This window comes from Lytechinus pictus, chromosome 18, assembly GCF_037042905.1.
Source record: "Lytechinus pictus isolate F3 Inbred chromosome 18, Lp3.0, whole genome shotgun sequence".
Lineage (NCBI taxonomy): Eukaryota > Metazoa > Echinodermata > Echinoidea > Temnopleuroida > Toxopneustidae > Lytechinus > Lytechinus pictus.
Genome location: NC_087262.1, coordinates 24,149,166 through 24,173,221, shown reverse-complemented (window position 1 = coordinate 24,173,221; position 24,056 = coordinate 24,149,166). Strand labels below are relative to the sequence as shown.

At 37.7% G+C, this 24,056-nt stretch overlaps 1 protein-coding gene across 1 annotated transcript in view; it reads right to left on the bottom strand.

Annotated features, from left to right (window-relative positions):
• LOC129281741 (netrin receptor UNC5C-like) overlaps positions 1-22,976 on the bottom strand; it is a 104,885-nt gene extending 81,909 nt beyond the window's left edge. Inside the window, exons 1-2 of the mRNA XM_054917656.2 lie at positions 22,919-22,976; positions 21,427-21,528 (exon numbers count right to left, since the gene is read on the bottom strand). Coding sequence (XP_054773631.2) covers positions 21,427-21,528; positions 22,919-22,976 — 160 coding nt within the window. The remainder of the gene's footprint in view (positions 1-21,426; positions 21,529-22,918) is intronic.
• Between the last annotated feature and the right edge of the window lie 1,080 nt (positions 22,977-24,056).

Sequence of the window (24,056 nt, the reverse complement as noted above, 5' to 3'; positions counted from 1 at the left end):
ATCATTTCTTGAAATGTAATGTTGTGAAAAAATGCCCCAATCATACCTGTCACCGGACTGCAAGAGTTATAATCCACCCAAAGTTCTGTATACTGTGCATCAGATAGTAGGCTGACTCAAATGCCAATGTTTTCAAAAGCTCCCCATGTTATTCCAAATTTTGGTCAATTATAAAATATATTCTATAGGCCTACGTGCATATATGTTCAAATGATGATAGGTCCTATAAAGATATTCCAGACTTCAACAAAATAATTATTTATGAAAATAATCTTGGTGGGTTTTTTTAGGGGGTGGGATTACAAACAATTTCTGGAAAACCTAAAAATTGATCAGAAATGTTGATTTATAGTCACAGCGGTACTTTTGTTTATTATTGAAAGCATAGGCCTAAAATAATATCACTGTATATATTAATTTTATGCATATTACTTCCCACACATATGACAACACATTAGTTTCCCTCTCCTGTATACAGACAGTACAATTCACCCTTACCAGAGATAATTATCACTCTATCATCAACCCACGCTAATTAACACTCTCCCTGTAACTACTCCACCACCATAATCACTAATCTCCTATTCAAATTACCATAGCAACCATATTCCAATATTTCTGCATCCTCTCTTTGTACCATTACACTAATCATCAAGACCCTTTCTTACTATTCCAGTGTTTCTGATACTGTTGCCTGTTCACCTCAAGAGCACCGTGGGTCAATGTGCTTTTGACCACACTGAGGACATCTTTTCTGAATCATCAAGCATCTGTTTTACGTTGCGCCTGTCCTTGTGTTCTTGATTCTCTGGAAGACACCAGTCTTTCCTATTGGACCAACAGGGTCGACTCAGGTGGTTGGAATTAATTCAGAAAACGTTGAAATATGGTGAGCAAAAGGAGGGCTAGAATGCAACATTATATTACCTTTTTTTATGCCAGTGAAAATCACAATGATGCTGACTTATACCGTATGGTGGTCCTGTAGGCCTATGCATCCTATAGTTACAATCCGAAATTATGTCTAGTAACATTTTTTTATTTAAAAAAATAAAAAGTCACCCTTTTTTGTTCGTAATTAATAGAATGAGATACAGCACACATGTATCTATGGAATAGGAGTCTGACAAAAGGCAGCCAAACTATCAGAAGGCAGGAATCATGACAGTTACTAGAGAGATTTCTTGATGTTAGTTGATTTTTTTTTTGGGCTGGTATCAATTCTAGAAAATAATGCACTAATGTCCTATCACACACATACTCTAAAGAACAAATTATTCAAGTAACATAGGCCCAGTATTATTACATGTGACTCACTCAAATTACCCTTCAAGATGATCCAACAAATAGCCCCTAATTTATTTTTCAAATAAAATGAAATGCATGAATAATGTGAATAGTCGAGTTACTATGCTAGCTCACAAATACTTCATTTCATGATCCGTCCCAATATTTAATGGCATGAGTAATCAAAAAGATACTGGGCGAATGACTTCAATAAATTGGAGGCTTGACTTTCCATCTCAATTCTAGAGACATTTCCTCCTCCTTACATCATCAATAGGGACATTCAACTGTCTATTTCTCCAGGCAAACTGCCCATCCCTCATCTAGCAAGTATTTGCCCATGCTCCTGGAACCGGCACCATTCCGCTAAAAAAGAAATGTTAAATATACGCTCTCTCACTCTTGGGCAAACAAAAAAGAGGCAATTTGTAAATAGAATAACAGCGCTGAGAGAAGGAGTGACATTTATGGCTACATAAATCTCTGAAATTCAGACAAGGATCTTTGGGGTTTCTATAGTATATTCACAAATCATTGTTATAGATTGGTAATGTGAAATAGAGAACGGGCGAGATCTAAAGAGGCGAATCTTCTTTGTTGCCAGACACGGTGAAGCCAGCAATCAAAGATTTAATTAAACAAAGATGAAACGAGGGTTCACGGACATTGAAAGGCTCAAATTGCATGGATAGAAACAGGTTAAAATAAAATACATACTAAAATAAAGAGGAAATGTGAGGGAATTGACGTATGAAACTGATAATTAATGAGATGTGTCAAGGTACGATTTTATGAGCCTAAAGCAATGACATTCAGTCTACAGTATGTCATAAAGAAGAAAATTGAGTAAATGTGGCACAATGTGACATGTAACCATATGACTGATTTCTGAAGACAACTTTAGATAAGGGTAATTTATTGGAGATAAGTAGATTCTACTATTAAAATATGAGAAAAAAGGGAATTATTTGGAGGCGCGATAGCTCAGTCGGTAGAGCGGGGGTTTCGGAGTCCGGTGACCCAAGATCGATTCCCAAGAGGTGCGCTAGTGCCCTTTGGTAAGGCATTTATCCTCATTACCAGGTCCCTCGGAGAGGACCTTAAGCCGTTGGTCCCCTGGTTGCTTGCTCACAGGCATTCGTGCTTTCTTAGCAGTCAGGTAAAAAACCTCGGTGTAAATGTCACACACCTCGGTATAAAAAATAACATTCACTGCAGATCGTTGCAACTGATTGGGAGAGTAATCATAAAGGAAACTATATTTTGTCTGCTCAGGGGAAAAGATTCTGAATTTTAAATTATGTTGGAAGACAAATACTGACTCTTCAAAAAAAAAATGAAGAGAGACTGAAAGAGAAATGGAAAGAAGGTAAAAAGATGGAAAGAAAATAATTCAAAAGATTGGCATAATGAGAGGAAGCAGTGTGAAGCGATTTATGTCCATGTCATCCATCACCTAACTGCTAAATTGGTCGTTGTAGAGAGAATGATGATGGGGATACCTACTCATTCAGTTGATTGAGATGCCCAATATGCCCTTCCTCCGTTTTCTTGCCCCCCCCCCCAAAAAAAAGTCTTTGTTTATTTGTCTAGACTGAACGATAATTCACAAAAATATTAAGGGGAGGGGGGTAATTGATTCATAGGTTTTCCTTGGAAAGCAGTAATAGCTGTAGGAAGTGAAAATGCGATTACAGGATGTCACAGGACCAAAGCACCAATCTTGGACTAACATTGTAGCCTTATACCCCTTTCATACTGCCCTCTTCATTTTTCACCGGTGATGTACCCTTTCGCACTGACATTTCTTCCCCGGCGAAAGTCAACATGCGATTGCAGAACAAACGAAAGAAAATTCTAAAACATTACTTCTTACCTATTACAAAAAGGTATCAAAAAAATAATTATAACATATTTTGGAAGTATTACGATAAAAACAAACAATATCACCTTGTTTTTATATTTTAGCGCATTTTATACATGTAGAAAGTGCTTTTTAATAAATATTGTTAGTAAAAATAAAAATTATGTTCGAGGATATCTACTTGGCCATAGCATTCAGCTGAGCTTGCAACTATCACGCGCGAAATCTCGGTACAAGGGACTTCGGGAGAGAAAAAATTGACCTCTGACGTCATTAAAGAGGAGAAGTTCTCCGGTTTGCTTTCATACTGGCCTTTTCACCGGTGAACTTCGCCGGTGAAACAGTTTCGCCGGCGAAGTTCTCCACCTCTAGAGGTGGAGAAGTTCACCGGCGAAGTTCACCGGTGAAGTTCTCCTGTGTACCTTTCATACTGGACACTTTCATCTTCGCTGGCGAACTTCGCCGGTGAAAAGCGCAATATGAAAGGGGTATAAGTAGGAACCACTCAAGTAAACATGTTTAATCCACTGGTCAAATTTACCCCCATATTCAAGTGTTTTAGGGTTCTTTCTTCAAAAGATTTAGGCCTACCCCAATAGAAGAGTTTTATCTAGAAAAAAGTCCAGCACGAAATAAGATTTTTTTTTAATACAGAGTTAAAGATATAGGCATTTCTGTATTATGCAGTCATATTAGTTCTATATCTATATTTGTAACTATAGGCTTGGGTGTCCTTATTTTTTTTATCTTGATAAGTGCTGTTTCACAAATGGTCAAATAACGATGACATGAGCACCTTTAACGACCTCCTTCTGAATGAAGAATGGATTTCATGATCACAAAGAATTGGGGAGAAGGGAAGGCCTTCCTGAACATGAGGGCTGATCATCTTCGCTAAATCTGTGCAAATTATTGGAGCAAATTTACACAACCTTGATGCGGGGATTTAATGGAGCGCAAAGATACGGGACATGAAACACTTTTTCAATTTTGCTTTTAGTGAGGAAACGCTGACAAAAGGATGAGTTCAGAGGTTGTTTATTAGTAGAGAGAGCTGTTTGAGGTGAAGAAAAGGGAATTTGATGTTTAAAAAAAAGGATGATTTCTACAAAGTCATATCTGTTTATATTTTATTCAAGAAGTTCACCATTTTTGTTTAAGAGATTCATCATGTATTTCCCAGACTAGATTCTAAGAATTTCTGCTTTGATAGGCCCTATAACAAAAGGTTATAAAATCAGAAGATAGTGTTGATAAGTCTTCAGAATTAAGCCCTAGGTGAGATCATTCTCTTTACAGGGGAAAATTATATTTTATCACATTTTTATGTACCACCCCCCCCCCCCTCCTGCCCTCTTTTCTCTGTCTTTGCATGTCTGTCTACTTACTTGTCCTACGTTTGTAGTTTCTTCTGTAGGCCCTACATTTTTTCCTCAATTTCAACCTATCACTTTATGTAAACAAACTAACACAAAGTGCTCTATACATATTGTAAATTAAATGGGTAATATATAAATCATCAACCTCACATAATCATTACAGAATGATTGATACATTATAATTTTGCAAGATAACCCTGTGTGGCTTTACACAGGTCATTGACTCTTGGGCATATATAAAGAAATAATGTCTGCTTTCTTTCAAATAGTCTTAATCTACAGACCCAAGTTCATGAAATGATTCATCGCTTTATGACCTCCTTATGGGTTAATCTTGTGGTAATATTGCAATATCTAGACCATATCTATAAGAAGACATATGAGAGGGGGATGAAAGATTACAATGAATTGATAACGGAAAAATTAGATTAATTTTGTAGAAAATCTATGTAAATCAGTCATCGGGTATGGTAACTATTATATCCTACCACTAAATCAGCCATCGGCCTCGTAAAATTATCATGGTTGGATGATCATTGTCTCAAGAAATTAACTTCTGACCTAGATAAGGTCATCCACCTTCTGTCTTCTCAAAAATCCATCCCTTTGTCTCAGCAGAAGAGAATAGTTTCAGTACGGACCTATAGGTCACAGGTTTCAGCAACTTCAATCGCCTATTCTACTACCTTTCAGGGGGTACTAGTAGAGAAAATATGGTAGTAAACCAAATCATCCTCAGAATTCACACATATTTCTCCACATACATTTGTGATTTGCCCCCTTTTTTTTCTTTGCTTCTAACAATATAAAATTAGCAGATTTTAATAAGCAATCATTGATACTTTCTTGACAGCACACCGTTCAATAGACAATGTCTCAATTCATGCCCTTCACAAAATAAAAAAATAAATTTAAAAAGTTTGGAAATGGAAAAGGGAATTTTGTAAAGCACAGAATGTTCACATTCTCTTTCAAGTTATCAATTTTATTAATGCACCATGTAGGCCTATTGTAAAAATACTTAATTTTTTTTAGCCATGCTGTTCAAGCCCTTTACAGCCTTCACTTTATTAATAACTATTGTTTAAACTGGTAAACAATCGCCAACTATGATGCGGGGGGGGGGGGGTTATAGACAATGATTGTTTTAAAGTTTAAATAATAGTTGTTCGAATGGAGAGCTTAAAAAGCATTGCTTAAAATTTCAAACAGCATTTTTATAGTGTGCATAATCTTATGGAATTGAATTAAAAGGAAGGTATAGTTTGAAGACTAGTTGGAAAGTCGCTGACTCCTGTGCCCAGTGGACCTTATCCCTGAAACCTACCCTCCTGAGCTCCTCCAGAACCTAATATTTATTGCCAATGTCAGCTCATATGTTTTGTGGGTCTCCGGAGCATACAAGGGCCTAACCAAAATGGCTTGAAGTAGGAGTCAAAGGCAGGGGCAAGACCCCCACAAATGGTCCGATGATAGACAACTTGCAGCAAAGGCTTTCAGATCCGGATTCAGAAATGTTTTCAATACCCATGTTGCAGTAGTATATTAGGCCAACACAACCCCCCCCCCCCCCACCAAAGAGCGATAAATTTCACAAAAAGGTAACTGGAAAGATAGCATAGAGCAGATGCCTCTGTTTCACATGAATTTTACATAAGTTTTAAGAGAAAAGCCTTTATGTAAGGTTGAGGATCCAGGCACAGGTGCCCCCCCCCCCCCGAGGTTGAGTGGGGGTATAACTGAGAGAAGAAAGAATATGAAACAATGACAGAAGTATAGGCCTACCCCTATCTCATAATACAAGCAACAGACAGTCCTTGATTGGTACATATTTAATAAGATATAAACCTTACCAAAACATTACATTCACCATCATTAACAAAGAAAAACAAAATAAATTAACCATTGCATGCATCCATTGAAGTTAATCAGCTTGTGATATTGTTAAAAATGTCACCAATGAGAATCAATATTAAATCTTAAGCATATTTAAGTAGGTTTACATTCCAACTTTGCTTACAAACAATTTTCCCTGCCCTCCCTACCCCTCTCTCCATAGTCTTTTACCCTCTTACTGTAAACTCCTGAAATCTCCTTCAGTCTATTGAGACCAGGGGAGTATTTCATTAAGAATTTTGTCAATGATTTGCACTGACTTATTTGCTCTAAGCCAATCAGATGCAAGCATTTGCAGTAGCTTATAACATCTTTCACTGACAAAACTTTTCATGAAACCTCCCCGGTAGTCACTTGACTCCAAGGCAAAATGGACCGTGGAGAGGGAGCGTAAAATATCTGAAATATCAGGAGATATATGGCGGCATATGATTATAGGAGAGTGCTCGGAATATAATCCTGAAATAAATTAGGATTACAGGGTGACTTTTCGGTCAAAATTATGTCAGGTCGTAAATATTCAGGGCTGAAATTTTCTGGGTGAACTTGCTTAGAATAACAAATCGTTAGTTTTGGAGAGGCTTTTAAAGGTGGTAGTGATAGTTTAAGAAAGGATCAAGACTTTTTAAAATTTTGCCACAAGGTTAGTGGAAAAGAATAAAACTTCAGTTTGAATCAAAGCGAGCCAGCCCTTCATATTCAACAATTTATAAATTTATTTGCATGGCATTCTTCATTCAAACTCTGACATTTGATGGCAAAGCGCTGTTTGTCTTAGCCTCTTGTCGAGGCCCTGGCGGCTGCTTCCCGAGCGAAGCGAGGGATTTCCTAATTCGCGAAGCGATACAGGTCTGGCGCGAGCCAGGGCCTCTTGACATCTGAGCTTAATATACATGAGTCATGATATTACCGGCAGTCACCTATAGGCCTAGTAAACCAATGAAATGTCAAAGCTGTTTCGTCCGGAATACTATAGTATTCCACTATTCTGCAGGGGATTCATTTAATTGCGGGACACTAAAGGGGATATACTAGTAACCAGCAAAATGTTACAAGTAGTGGTACTACTACTGCTACTACTAGTACTGGCCGTAGTAACAGACCCATCATCGCCCCCAAACTTCCCGGGAGATACTGGTCAGCCGCTGGTCAGACTCAAGTCAAGGGGAAGCAACTGGACAGCATTCCCTCACTGCAAAGCGGAGATCGATAATCGACGCAAAGTGGAATCACATGAAATATTACATTTTTTCCATTTCATGTGGGTAGATTTACAAAAACATCTTGTCCTTTCAGTGCAGATTTAATTTCATCGACTTGCAAATCCTTAAATCGGTCAATATTAAGCATTTTAGAGGCATATTCAATGCTCTTTGATATTTCGTCGTCACTCTTCACCAAGAATCCACGGGTCGCCATTCAAGATGAGCTCATGAATATTCAATATGATGTCATAGCGGCCCGCGCTCTCATTGGATGATTTTCACCGACCAGTTCTTGGTCCGAATATTGGTAAAAACAATAAAAAACAAAAGAAAGTCAGTGAAATTCGGCCCAGATGTCAAGAGGCCCTGTCTCGCGGCGCTCTGCTTCGCTCTCTCCCTTGCTTAGCCATGTTCGCTCGGAAAGCAGCCGACAGGGCCTCGACAAGAGGCTATGTTTGTCTTTGATGGTCGACTATGGTTATTCACATGAGGATTTTATTAAATTGATGGTAGACTAGGTTTATCAACATCAGGAATTTTTGAATTACTGCAGTTTACAAGTCATATGAATTTCAATTATTACTTTTCACCTGCAATTATTACATTATCAATTTCAACAATGAACAATGGTTCAGTTATAGCTTTGAAATGTTTTTTTTTAATCAGGCGTTTTAAAATCAGATACCAAGAAATAAAAAACCAAACAAAAGATACAGACCAACAGTGGAATTTATCCAACTTCCCGCAAATCTTTCTTCATTCATGTCAGGGGCGCCCTTCACATCGCACCTCATTTCTCGGTTGTTTTCAAATGATTCTAATGAGCATAACACCCTCCCTCTCATGATCTACAAGAAAAGAGCAATGTTTCTATCATCAGCCCATTTATACCTCGTCAGATTTGGAATCTCACTTGTTTTTGAGGAGTAACCTCTCCAACACAGCTCTTCAGACATTTTTTGTCAAGTGCAGAAGTCATATTTCTGCAGGGCTCATTTTGATGATGACCTAACTGGAGGGGAGGGAGAGGGAGGGGGGGGGGGGAGGTGAGGCAGGTGACAGATTTTCTCCTCATATTTATGAAAACCTCAATTTCCTACTCAATTCCATTTCTTTCCATGGTAACAGAATACATAAATGACATCAGTACAGAAGATACGCTTCAACAAAATAAAGCAATGTGAAAAGCCCCCCCCCCCACAAAAAAAAAAAATGTATGTCAAAGGAAGAGCCAGGCATAGTCTTTCAGCTTGGATGCAATCAGAAGCTTGATAACAATTTTTTCCTTTAATGATCTTAGGGAATCACTTTCATCACAATAAAAAAGGAGAGCCCACTTTGAGTTTCATAACTTTATGATTCTTCATGGGAATTTCACACACGTTTCTCCCATCATCCCGTGCATATGGAACGGCTTTACCATGTGGCATGATAGAGGATCATGGGATACCATCAAAGGCAGTGAGGCGCAACGCCAGATTTGAGCACAAGTCACTTTACATCTACACTCCCCTGCTAAGAAGCTCGTAAAGAGCAAAGACTTCTTCTTTGGTGCTTTATAAGATGCGATCCATGACTTGTATTCCACCCCAGCCCCTCCACCTTTATGAATATTTGATTGGGATGGATGGCAGTTATTTTCATACCTCTATCATCACATTTCCATCAATCCTTCTCCTTCATACATCCTTGTATTCTACCCACAATGCCCTGCATGACTCGTAAAACTCTGACTCAAGTGGAACACCAAACCTGGTCATCATTCGTCTTAAAAAGAACATGGATGCATTCCACAAACGTAGAGATTAAACATTTGGTTGAAAAAGTGCATTTCTTATAGCAAATTGGCCATTATAGAAAGCTCTGAAAAAAAAAAATTTCAGCAAAATATTGCTCTGGTTAGCCCTCTAAATATGTTTTACAAAAACTTACGAGTACTTGTTGAAAATGGGTATTATTTTAATTAAACTTCCAAGGAAATTAATGAAATAATTGCTGAATGCAGGCTTATAAATGTATAGAAACAGTGTATACAAAATAAACATTCTGTCTTAAAACATTTGTATATTTGCCTTAATTTCCTTATTTACTATACATTTTTCTATTTCACAAGTTTTCTTTCTTGCATTTTTGGATGGTCCTGCATGTGTGAAAAGGATCAATCGTATTATATACTGCAAGGGCTTCTACAACTCTCCAATGGTAATGCCTAATAGGGCAGAGTAGCTAAATGTGTATATAAGGCCGCCTTTGTTGTAATTTTGATGAGCCACACTAATGTAATGAGTTTCCAAGGAGGGGATAATAATCATCACTTTCTCTCATCAATTTTTACATGCCTATCTTAAAAGGGTGATGATGATGGTGATGATGCTGATGGTGATGATGATGATGGTGATGATGATGGCGATGATGATGATGGTGATGATGATGATGATGATGATGGTGATGATGATGGTGATGATGATGGTGATGATGATGATGGTGATGATGGCGATGATGATGATGGTGATGATGATGATGATGATGATGGTGATGATGATGGTGATGATGATGGTGATGATGATGATGGTGATGATGGCGATGATGATGATGGTGATGATGATGATGATGATGATGATGGTGATGATGATGATGGTGATGATGATGATGGCGATGATAATGATGATGAATTACTGATGCTGAAGATGAGGAGGAGAAAGAGGAGGGGAGGAGGGATGATAATGCTGATGGATTATAATGATGAAGATGGCGCTTAATTGATTAATGCGTGATATTTTCCCCATCTTTTCTGCAAGGTCACAGAAAGAAAACACATCAAATCATACTTCCATTTCACCATTAATAATTCATGACAGCCCTGCATAGTTAATGACAATGATGGGCACTGAACTTGCACTTTGAAAAACATCTTCATTTTATGTAAAGGGCCAACGGCAAATTGCACTCTGATTCACAGTATATAGAAAGAATTAATATCAAGAAAACGCAATGTATGGTTCAAAATTGAATTGGCAATTTGGATCAAAATGTCAAAAGGAAATTCAGACGACAGAGAATTTGCTTGAATAATTCATTAAAGTATAAATATATGATTCTTATTTTAGTAATTTGCAGTAATTCATGTCTGTGATTTTCTGCATCTGGCTGTTAATGTTTGTCAGAAAAACTGAAATGAGAGAATTCCCTTTCTAGATATTAAACTAAGTACTAATACATATTGAATCTGATTCATTTTAACACGGAGAAAATTAATATCTGTGTACTTTAGTGTGTTTTTATGTTACTGGAGCTAGCAATATTGTAAGATCGATAATTAACTCACAAATACAATATGACAGTTCTTCTCAAAGATGCGCTACACATGCTTCATATTCTCATAAAAATCATTACTCTTGGATATTTGTACTCAGAGAGTGTTCTTTCTGTTGTCAATAAGAGCTGATCAATAAATACCCTCAAGAAATGACGATATAAGAATCCACTTCACGATAAAATGTGCTTCACGTTTCAAAACGTGATTAGGAGCGTCATTTTCTCGGACACTTTGCATAAAGAGTGTTATTCTACGGCTGGCTCCTTCAACCTCTGGAAGCACAGATCAATCCTGATCAAATTGCAAACATGGCAACGGCAACTTTCATCACGATGATGTTGACCCACCGGCTTACGTCCTCGCTAATCGTCTCACTTCATTCACGGCCAATCGCTTCCCTGTCCCACTATCGGGCAACGAGGACATGATGGCAAGCGCCTTTCCTGAGAATTAACATGTACCAATTACATGCGAACAAAAGGAATTAGGTTTCCCCTCTTGCATGTCCACTTTATACCAAGTGGTAGTTTTCCTCCAACCCTTACTTTCTCCATGCTCCCCTCTCACTCTTCCCTAACCCACAGTCTCTTTCTCTCTCTCTTTCACACACACACACACACACACATATTTGTTACTTCTCTCTTTCTTTTATCTTTCTCTTTTACTTTGCCACTTTCGTTACTCTGTTTCTCTCTCTTTCTTCTCTTTAACCTTCACACTCTCCTACAGATCACCATTTGTTCATTTTCCTTTCTGTTATACTGTAGTTTATTCTGTCTCTTGCTCTCTCTCGCCTATTTCTGTCTATCTAGCCTTATTTTTTCTCCAGCAGATCACCATCTTTTCCCTTTCCCCCTCCTCCTAGCCCTAGCGCCCTCTCTCTCCATCTCCCTCCATCATCCTCTTTGCTATCTCCAGGCGTCCACTTTGCCGGACGGACGGTACATGTCCATGTACACGAATATATGATTCAGTAAGTGTTAGTTGTCAAGTTTTCTCTCCGGCCTGGGGGCATCCAACAATATTGACACGGTCGTTCTCTCACAGTGGGTCATCACCAAGCCTTAATGAAATCACTCACACTAGCAGGCGCTTCAAGACAATCTCTATACCCCCGCTCTTGACCCCCATCTAGTCTGTGTTGTAAGGGGAGTCTGATACCACAGAATCTTCAATATATGGGACTACTATATTAAACCATCGTCTCAGTTGATACCAGATTAACCATTACAAAAATTAGTGGCTACTATGCACATTAATTTTCCTAACAAGTTCTCTTAAATTGCCTTTGACAACAAATAGCACCATACATTAATTTAAAATATAAAGTAGAAATTAATATACTATGACGATAAATTTTCAGTTTTTCTTGATAAGCCTACCGAAAATGTTAGTATTAACAGATTTATATTAAACAAGGATTTCACAGAAAACATGATTTTGGTCAAAACAGGAAAAAAATAATTACTAATATCATACAGCAAAAATATGAAGAAAGCCAAACTCCAGCAAAACAACACTGGGAAATATATGAAATTTTATATCAATTTTGTTGTCTATTTGCAATGTTTTTCAAAAGAATGTGCTTTTCAATATTATTCTGTCATATGCTCTGTTTAAAAAAAACAAAAAACAAATTTTAATCTGAAGACATCGAATAACACAGTACAAGCTTGTTAAACAAACAGAAAACTGAGGATGAATGAGGACTTAAACTTTTTTAATATGGTCTGAAATTCAAGACTGATGGATGTAAAGTCACACTGCAAAATGAGCTCTGCACCACAGGAACACAATCACATAGGACTACAGGCTAAAATATCAAAATCATATTTTATGATGTCTAAAAGGTGAAAATTCAATCACATCTTGTGTTCCATTTCATCGTCCTTCTCCAGGGAATTTATGTTGGGAACACCCACCGTGTGGTGTGTCTGGTGAAAGGGTATTAAAAATGTGTCAAGAGTTATGATATGGATTTTCCATATTTCATCTTCCAAGTTCCGTCTTCTGGGGGTTTTATTTGTCAACACACCTCGCCCTTCCTCCCCCTCCCTCTCCATTCATCCTCCCTCTTGCCCCCCCCCCCCTTCCCAGCTCAGTACCTCTCCATCGCATTCCCAGAAAATAATCTGGCTATTAGTTTGATGAAAAATCCTGACAGCAGGCAGTTTTCTTACCTGTATATGATTGTAGTCAATTGGAGTACCAGCATCAAGAAGAAACACAAGTTTAGAAAGGTTGACAGGAAACATATGTGAAAGAAAACAAAAGAGAAGAATAAAATAATTTCATTATTAATTTTGAAATATATGGCATATTGATGGCAACTCGAAGTCATACAAAAAGAAACAGAGGATAATGCACTTAACTCATAGGAAGTTTGGTCAAGTATTAATCGGTTCCATGACATTTGCTCTGGCGACAACTGCTCCGATGTAAAATCTGCACGTTAAGCCAAACATAAAATCCAACCTCCATAACTAAATAAACCCTAATCATTATCTTAATGTGATTCTGAACCAAAAACTCTATTACAATCCTAACTCTAATCCTATGCCCTCTGAGATATCAAGGCCGGAGCAAATGTCGCATGAGCAATTGTCGTGTCACAGTATTAATCATAATAACATTATGTTACTGTATAGCAATAATTAATGCACAAAAAATGTCTGTATCGTTCAGTCAGCAAAATACCAGGATTGGCACATCACGCTAACTTGTCTCTAAAAAAAAAAAAAATTCTACAATAGGGTTATTCTTTCAATTGAGTGGTTGCATCTATAAAAAGGAATTAACTGACTGACACAACATCAGTTAGATACAAGAAAGAACTTGGTTTAAAAATGAGAAACATTTCCTTCTTTTCTCGACATAAGTCATTGTTTGAATGTACGAGTATGAGGGATATTGAATTAGAACAGACGCATGGAAAAATGGAACTCAATATCTACATGAATATGAAAGGAGTTCCATGCACTTTCAGCAAAAAATAATTTCTATCTTCTCAAGTTATCATCAAAATACTCCAGCGGGTCTTGGTGGAATTCATCCTGACATGAACTAGTTTCTGTCTCAGGACTTGGAAATGTGATTAGTTCGTGTAACGATGCAAGTTTATTTGTGCCGAGGATTCACGGTATACCCTCGGTTACTTCATGAACAAGGTCACGGAAATGCGATGCACGGCGATGAACAAAAGGAACGCCAAATGCCTGTCAGTCTGCCTGTCACAAGTTACCAACCGCCCGCCACCGCAGCATAGGGAAAATGATACAGATACAATGAGGGTTGTTACAAAGGGGGCTGGTATGCTTGCAATCCAACCCCGGTCCGACTTGGTCCGACTTTCTCTCCGATGTTGTTTTCTTGTTTATCGAGTGTCTTGACTTTTATTGAAAGTGATCATCCTGGTGGAAGGCTTAGGTGTAAGGATATCTGCCTCCATTAGATGGCCCGCATCCCGCTGAGACTTTACGGGAGTCTGGAGCATCAGGCGTCAATGATCGCTGGCAGACGGGGAGGTTCCTTGGCAACCGAGATGGATGAAGAGTTGGTTGGCAAGGAGTATTGTCTCATCGTTCACCTGCTTTCGTGTCAGAGTCAAATATGAGATGTGTAAAACTGCTTAGATTTGATTGTCCCATAATTGAGCTCCTGCAGGTTATTAAAGGGCATTATCATTCATATAGGCCTATTACTCCAAAACAAGGACCAAGTTAGTCTATGCTCCAAAATAATGGCCTGTAATGTTCACTTACACCGATTGAAGAACATTACTAATCACAATATCTTTACCATCCAATGTTACCTACCATGAAACCAATGCTAAACAGCTAATCAGAATTAAGAATTCCATGGAATACAATAAAGAACAAGATTGAAGCCTTTGGGGGCATGTCATCCATTCTTAAGCCATGAAAAGACTGAATTAATTATGAGATAGAGAGAGCAAGAGAGTGAGCGAGCAGATGAAGGGAATCATATTATTTATATTTAAAAAAAAAATACTACCAAACAAAAATGGACTAGAGATATACATAAGTCATTATAGGCCTCGTTCATGAGAACAAAAAAGAATCCAATATAGGACAGGGTTTTTGTCTAGCAAACAAAAGGTATCCAACCCCCACCCTAAAAAATAGCATTAATGATTGACATACAACACAAATCCTTTCATACAAGAACATATGCCTGCATACTACAGGTGGGTTTTTCTTTACTCCTAAAGAATGTATTTTCTTGACAGATCATCTTATTTCTCAGTTCAAATTCCCACCACTCCAAAGATTTTGACTCTTTCCCCTCCTGTGTTGAGAGAGAGCGTTGACCTCCCGTGACCCCTTCCCTATCCCCTTACTCCAGAAGGGAGCTGTGATGTAAAGCTGCGCTAATCACAGATTATCCATTCAGAAAGTTATTGATACAAAAGTCTGAGAAGATTTGAAACTTTCAGCGATTTAACTTTTCGGCACTCCAACCCCCCCCCCCTCCCTCCATTAGACCATGGACCTACTAGCAGGTCCATGATTAGACCAATAGTCCCTTACCTTTCCTTTTGAGTTTGTCTCTCTCTTTCTCATTTACTTTCTCCTTCTTCTGTCATCCCCACTACTTTGTCCCTACTTCTTCCATTTTCAAATTTTCAAACATATCAGGTCTACATATCCAAGACAGACAGGCCTATTTCTTGAAGTTGTCTCCAATAGGTAATGACCACTATCGGGGGGGGGGGGGAAGAAGGCAAGGGAAGGGTGGGGTGTGTGTTATTTTATGCTTTCTTAGAAAACAAAGGGATTACGATGATATGATTTAATTAAATATGATAAATGCCCTGCCTAGGTCTATAGCTTGCAGCAATGATCACAAGAACATCTCAGAAACAAAATTTAGCGTACGAGTCTGTGAACTCTCTTCTGAAATACCATTGCTTAACCTTCTTTTTATGAATTTTTTTTGTATTTATGTTTTATTGGGTCAACACAGACCAAGTATCAACAAAAATAACAAATCAAACATAATTAAACTATTTACTAGTAATCACAACATCAATAGAAAAAAAAAGCCACAAAAAATATATACATAAATCATAATTTAAAAAAAAGTGGAAAGTTTTGTGCAATGACACAGACGTGATATTTTACAAATGTCAATGGTTGCACTCCTGAGAAGCAAAATATGCCTAATCAGTAGGGTTTGCGCAGGGGTAGGCTTTCATCTTTCTTCTGGTTGACTTGCAAAGTGTAAAGGAGGCCAGAGAGGGGTATTTAGAGGTCCGAAAGGGTATTCACTCACGAGCTGTGCTAAAGTAAGATGAATGGAGAGGGGTGGAGGTGGTTCCTGGGGTCAGGAAATACAGCTGCGGAGGATGAAACGATTTGCTGAAGAGGAAAATGACCAAGGATGACATCGGTCAGATTTCTATTCTTGAATCCCGACTAAAGAGGAAATGGTCTTTTCAGAGCCAGACAGGCGTTAATATAGGTTACCCCTTTCTTCTTCCACACACTGGACTTATAGGCCTAAACCTTTGAGAAACAACCCTATACAGTTATACCAGATTATAGGGAAGGTGAATAGAAAATTTATGCTGTAATGCCTCTGGCACTTCTTTTGAAGAGAAAGAAAGGGTCTTTGGAAAAATCATCTTCGCCTTCTACAAAAGGAAAGAATGGTCTTGTCAAGAAATAACTTGCCCGTAGCAAGTACAATACCGCCTAACAAACCAATGGATTCGACTTCAGTGCGGTGTCTAGAATTAGGTTCTTAAAATCAAACTCCTTTTCTTGACATAGAGGTAACAAAGTTGAGATGTAGAAGTAAATACTACAAACGCAGTGGGCATCGCTGAGCAATAGGATTCATCCTTGGTTTTACAATACCCTCAGATTTCAAACAAATGAACGAACATTTAAATCCAAATCTTTCTTTTCAGTGAGATTAAAGACTTAGAATAACATCTCATTCAGGAAACAATAAAAAAGGGCTGAAACTCTGAAAGCAAGCTGGAACAAAGCAATCAGCTTCCCAGTGAGGGTCACAGATGGGAAGAAAAATATGAATACAAAAATTGGAAAAAAAGCAATAAAAATCGCATGCTGAGATTGAAATGAAAGCAGGATTTTAATGATGGACATCTCCAAGAAACATAATCTTGAAATCATTCAGATTTGGTCAAAGAAGATGCAGAGAGGCACAGCTGGAATGTTGGTTAATTAGCAGGGAATACTATGAAAGATATTACTGGACAGACTATTTCTTGCGCAACGCTTGTTTCATTTTCCTTCCCCAGCTCAACGATACATTTTATAGCCACAAACTCAAGCCGGGATAATTAGCCGAAGATTTCTACCACTGAAACTTGATAACAACCAACGGTTTTAATATCACGCTCTGGTTTATGATACATCCCGCAAATATGAACCAGTCATTTTTTGTGATCGTGAGATTGGGCAATATACCTTTCATGAAAATACCTAGGTGGAATGGAATGATTTTTTTTTCACTGCTGAATTGAAACAAAGGTATATGGCCTACTGATTATAGATGGAAGGATTAGGGGTGCTCCCGCAAACAGGAATTCCAGACCGCTGACTTCAAGACCGAAAAAGTGCATTCCAAAGCAAGGACGCCGGTTAGAAGCAATTTAGCCCGCCAGCTGGTAGTATGGAGGGATATACAGTATTAAAATTGATGATTAAAAAATCAAATGAGAAAGAAACAAAAAGCAGGCGAGCAAGGGAAACAGAAATAAACAAAGAAACTAAAGAAGCATGTGAAACAAAATAAAGAAATGGGTGTCGGCTGCTGGGAAGAGAAATCAATTAAACGGTAGAAGAACAGGCAAGAAAGTGAGAAGAAGTGTATGAAAGAGGGTACAAGAAATGGTATCAGGGACGAGGTATTCCAATGATGCGGAGGTGTCTCTGCTGTGGCAGGCAGGTGAGAGAGACAGGGGGTATCCCAGCGATAGCAGGCAGGTGTCCTCCCGGTATCACTGATTCAATCTTAGCAGGGTACATCACACCTTGGTAGCTGACTCATCCATAAACCATGTATGTGATCTTGTTAAATTGAGGTCATGTTCACATGAGATCACAAAAGACTTGATTCTGTAGGTAGCAGAACCTAATAAACGTTGTTTTGAGACTTCAGGCTTTTTAAAGTGGAAGCTCAGTTTGAAGTTCTAGGTAGGCCTACAAGCGTAAACAAAACATCTAACTTGTCCTTGGTAAATCATTGGAATTAATAATCACACCTCCATAGCTTTGATTAACCACCCCAAAAAACTAACTAACAAACACAGAGATAAATCACTGCAAGACAAATCTATAAACACAAACAGCAAATCCAAGATCTTTTACACCTTAAAGTAACTTAAGATATTTCCAACCTCAAAATCACATATGCTCAAACTTTAAAAGGCTTCAAAAGAAATAGCGCCAACAAAAATCATGAGTTGTACTTAAAATTCCCCGATTCTTGTGTGAACTGAACTAGAGCAAGTGTGGACCTATCATCCTACCATTACCAGCAGGTGGTGGCAATGGGATGCTGGGACACCCCTGCACTGCATCCCCCTTCAGAGAGTGGCACAATGGTGTGATGTGACATAGGAGTAGATAGAGGGTTGAAAACAGACTAGGAATCTATAGACGTGGAACACAGCTGATTAAGAGAAATGCATGAGAAGGAACATGAATGTTGCTATTATGGAGCATTATTAGGGTTATCACTAGGGTCAATCAGACAGAGAAGAGTTCAACAAGAAAAAATGATTATATATTCTATATACTCTGTAAAGCAAACATATTTTATCACTTTCATCAATTAAGGCATCATGATCACAATCATCAAGATATCGGTATGACCTCTCCACCACTGGCATCATCATCAGTGGCAGCAGCATCAGCATCATTACTACCAACAGCACCACCTCCCCCAATCGTCATCATCATCATCATCTCTATCTAATGAGATCATAGATGAGCACAAGACAACCCCTTCCATTCATCAGGCAAACATAGATGAACCTTCGGGCCATTAATCAAATCATCCATCATCTCCATCTCATCCTAGTCTCCGTCTGTCATCAAACAATGGTCGTCTAATCAGGTATCATTTCATGAAAGACTCCAAAGCAGCACCAAGGTCATCTGACACCATCCCTGGCTGCCAAACAAAGACCTAAGAAGACAACCTCAGCAAATAATATTTCTAGCCCTCCGGGAAATGAAATTACACTCTCTTAACAATCAACCCAACAAGCAACTTAGGATGACTGATAATTCTATGGACAAAGCTAACCATCTCGTTTTGGCAAAATTCTATTTCCTAATTTTTCCTCGCGTTGTCACCTAGTCATATCTTCAGATCATTGCATCGCTTCTACGTTCAATTTCTAGGCAGAGGGAGTGATGATGGAACCGGCATACAAAGGACCGGCTGGTTTCACCTTCGGAGGTGTCGTGACTTACAAGGAGCAGCCACAGACATAGATAGACAAAGAGGGGAAAGGAAATTAACTCCAAATTATGGTTCCCAATCCAGGCATACCATCAGCTGCTAAATGGTGTCCTTTTCCATGTTCAATGGCATCATAATATTATTTGAAGAATTGCTTTAATGATACCACTTGACAATGGGTGCGTTCATACGACCTCTTAAATCTTGATTTACAAATGTGGAAGAATCTAAATGCCAGTGCTTATATAACATGGATACTACAGGAGTGCGTTCAATCAATTTTTCCATTTTTTTTTTGTCATCAAGTTTTCAATTTCTTCCCCAATTTCCACTTTTTCCATTTAGTATTCGTATTTTACATTTCCCCTTATTTTGTATCAACCTTCATTCTTTTTGGTCTTAGTTGTCTCTTCCTTATGACCCAGGAAGTTCAGTCCAACTTGCAGCTAACAAATCATGCATTTCAACAGGAGTTTATCTTTCTACACCAGCAAAATATAGCTTGAAACCATGTTCAACAAATCTGAGGAGGGAAATCATTGTTTGAACACACCCGATGCTATAATTAGGATCAGGTGGTAGTCTAGCAAGCAATAGAACACATCCTTGATGAAAGCTACAATGATTCAATCAGACCAATATGAATTAGTTTTCACAAGTATGGGATAAGGTAAACATCCTTTAGATAACCATGCTTTATATTTTACATGAATATATTTTTGGGTCTACTTTTGATTTTAAAAACAACTTTAAATGCCTGGAAAAGCACTTTAAAAAAAGCAAATGGTCATAACAGTTAGGATTTAGATTTTTTCTAAATCTTAAAATAACAAGTAGGCCTACTTTAATGCTATATAGAGATGTTGTTTATCAAATTGTTGAATTACACAAGTCATTTATTTATGATCCACATGGTTTATACAGATTTTTCCTTTTGTTTGTTTCCAAACTAAGTTGAAACTAAATGAACATTTCTGAAATGTAATATGCAGAACATTTATGAAATACTTGAATAACAACACCTTGTAAACGTTTAATATAATTGTTTCATGAAAAATCACGAATATCACAAAAAATCATGAAATCACAACAGGGAAGAGTATTTTCAAATCCATCTAATTACCCAACAAAATTATGATTTTTTTCACAGTGAAACAAGGAAATTGCAACTGCTTTGTTAATAATTATTATTATCTATAATGAATGTAAATGTTTGACAACTAGAACTTATCTTCCTCTTGACTCCCAGAGGGGGTAACATAAGAAGACACCTTCCTGCGCCAAAACCTCTCATGATTGAACTGATCTAAATTGATTATGTAAAGAAATACAGATTTGTTGCAATTTGTCTCTGATAAGAATGAAATATGAACCAAAAAACTAGCCCCAAGACCTGCATAACAATGCGAAAGCCACAACCCCGTGAAACATGATCTATTTTGCCTTGGCTACTTTTTTCCGCTTGGATTGGATATTCTTCAGGGGAGAAAAAAAAAGGTGTATGGTACCACGGAATGGAAGAAAAAAAATGAAATAATTGAACTCTAGGGAGCAGACACCCAAAACTGGATATGCTTTCCTGTTTTGATAAGCATCTTGATGTGTTCTTTTAACTTCATTTTTCATTTCCGCAGACAGCAATAATTACTGGATTCTTCATTCAATTTCACATTAGTTTTCATTTCATAAACAATATAGACACTTTTTGTAACATTTAAAGCGAATGAATGAAATTTAAGTGCAGTGCACAACACAAAACAACACACTGGAAAAACAAGGATTACAATACATCCCATCAATTGATAAAAAAGGGCTCGACATTAACCCGTTGCCAATTTAATTTTGTGAATACCTATAGGCTTTGTATAATGATCAACCTGTTCTGGTAGGCTTTTTTTTTAATAGTACAAGTGGTGTCAAGAAAGTTAAAGACAAAGACTAGAAACGTGTCATATCTCTCGTTTACAGTGTCCTAGCATTTCTCTGCTAGCTATGTCAACCTGTATGGCCAACCTAAGGTACAAGGATGGGTAGAACTAAAATCAATAGCTATCTCCGGGCCAGGGACGTCCGCCCTGGGAGATTGGTGGAGGAGTCTGGCTGGAGGAGGGAGGTCTGGGGATGCAAGGGGGAGTAAGTATTGCATGAAACATTATGACTGACTGCTTGTTATAAGCTCCTGAAATTCCTGCATATGGTTTGCTATAAATAGCAAAACTGTCAATTGAAATCACATGTAAGATGGTTCATAAAGCATTACAAGAGTGCAGGAGAGAGGGGAAGGAGAATTATTTAGTTCTACAAATAATATGAAATATAAAAATGAAGAAAAAAAACAAGCAAAATGGAATATAAGTAAAATTACAATATGGGCAGGGGTGCAAAATTCACCTGAGATAATTTGAAGCTCAAGCTATGATATGATTTAGATATAAAATATGTGTTGGAACATGAATATTTTTAAATGGAATAAATTATACAATGAAGCAGGCCTAATACTATAAGATTATAGATGTACAGATAAAAAAATATATAGATTTTAAAGTAAATAATCTACCACATCAAACACTTTTCAAGATATCATTATTAAAGGAAATAAACTTATCAGGAATCGTTCATAGCTGTATTATACCTTTGTCATTTTTCAACAAACAGAAAAGAGTATGAAAAAAAGTGATGTATACAAAACTAAAAGCCTCCACTCTCAATAGAGACAATGGCTAAAAACCCAGCACCAATTGTTCCCTATCTCTCAAGTTGCCAAGAAGTGCAAGTGCATTGTGGGTCCCGTGAGACACAGCTGATTTGTTGATCACACACAGCACCATCACGCCTAGGAGATTGGGCATTCTCCGAGGACGACGAAGAGAGGACGAAGAAACGCTCAAAATAGAGCAGAGCCTATGCCTAGGCATGCATCCGAGAACTAACAACACTTGCTTGCAGAGTTTCTCCTTCCCTCATCAAGCCATTAATAAAGCTTGACAAGAAATAGCATGCTGAACAATGAATTAGGGTAAGCAGCAAAACAGATAAATCACTATTCAAAAATCAATTGCGACTCTTTGCAAGAATAAAAAAATGCTTATTACTAATTTATTGTACTACTAATGTATAATAATGTATTGAATTTATTGATGGTACAATGACCACTGTTGTCATTCCATCAAAGAGAGGAAGAAAAAGATTGATATAGAAAAACAAATAGAAAGATAGTCAGAGGGAAAGTGAAAGAGGGGGAAGAGAGAGGGGGGGGGGCAGGTGGAGAGAGAGATGGGAGGGGGGTCGATGTTACCAAACAATAAACACCATTGCTCTAAGTTTATATCATCAATAAACCCAACCACATAAATGATGACTCAACTGTTCCTACAAAATTCAAACGACAACACATCAACTCACAAAAGATCACAGAATCCTCAATCTTTTCATTGTTTTTCTTCAAATATTACAATATTTGACTTTTCTCCATCTCTTGAGAGTGGTAAAAATCAACACAACATACTTCCTTCCTCCTTAAGTTCTAAGAAGAACACCTTGTCATCTTCTGATGATGTTGACATAGTTGAGGCCCTAGTGACCATGCGGTGCCTCTCTATACAGAAGACCTCACTTGGAAGGTAAATGTTGCCTTCATATCAATCTGAACTTGATGGAGCATATGAGGTGAAAGGGGGGCAGTGTTAGTACATTCAAATTGAATGGCAAATAGTAGGTCTGTTCACACTATTCACAGATTGTACACTCTGCGCACAACATTACCAAAAGCCTATGTTTATACCAGTAATATACATCCATGTTAATGCCACTTTATATTCAAGATCTTTCAGAGAATAAACGTCTTCTGATAATCTTATTGAATTTCCATGTTAACATTGTGTAATTTTCATTAAAATCATATCACTTCAGCTCACTGACCTCATTTTCATTTAAGTTCAAATCCAACGATAATCTTTCACAAAATAAGAATTAGAAAGACAAAATACAGATACACACAGTATGCATGGGACAGATGGGATAATTTGTGAAACAGAAGTCAAAACGTTACGCTCAGTAGAAAACCAAGAAGGCTTTAAATCTCTATTAAATGTAATATGAATTTGTTACACAACTCATTAACAAAGAAGAAAGTACAATCAGCAGGCATCAGAAGGGAAAAATTCCGTGAATGTGAACAGACCACAAACGTCAGTGAAATAGAGGGCAATAGATGGACCTCGAAACCACATCTGGCTCGGTCCCACCTTGGGAATACGGAAAAGAAAAAGGGCCAGAATTAGTTCCCGATTTAGTGACAAACGACTCGGATTACAGCAGATTTGAAAAAGGGACAGTAAATACCAATAGGTTACCACAGGGACATGCTGCTTCACAATCTTCCCCAAAATAGGTTTTGGATCGTGATGGAACTCTTGTCATTCATGAAATTTCACAAAGAAAACAGACTTTGTCCAAGGAATGATGATATCTGAGAATAACAAACTAATTCATTAATTTGTTTAATTTCACATTTCATTAGATGCCCCTCTCTTTCCAAAGAAATCTGTCCCCAATTCCAAACCGGTAAATAAAGTATTATATTCAATCTCTTTTAAACTGATAATTTTCAGAAACAATTTTTGAATATGATAAAATCTTATAAA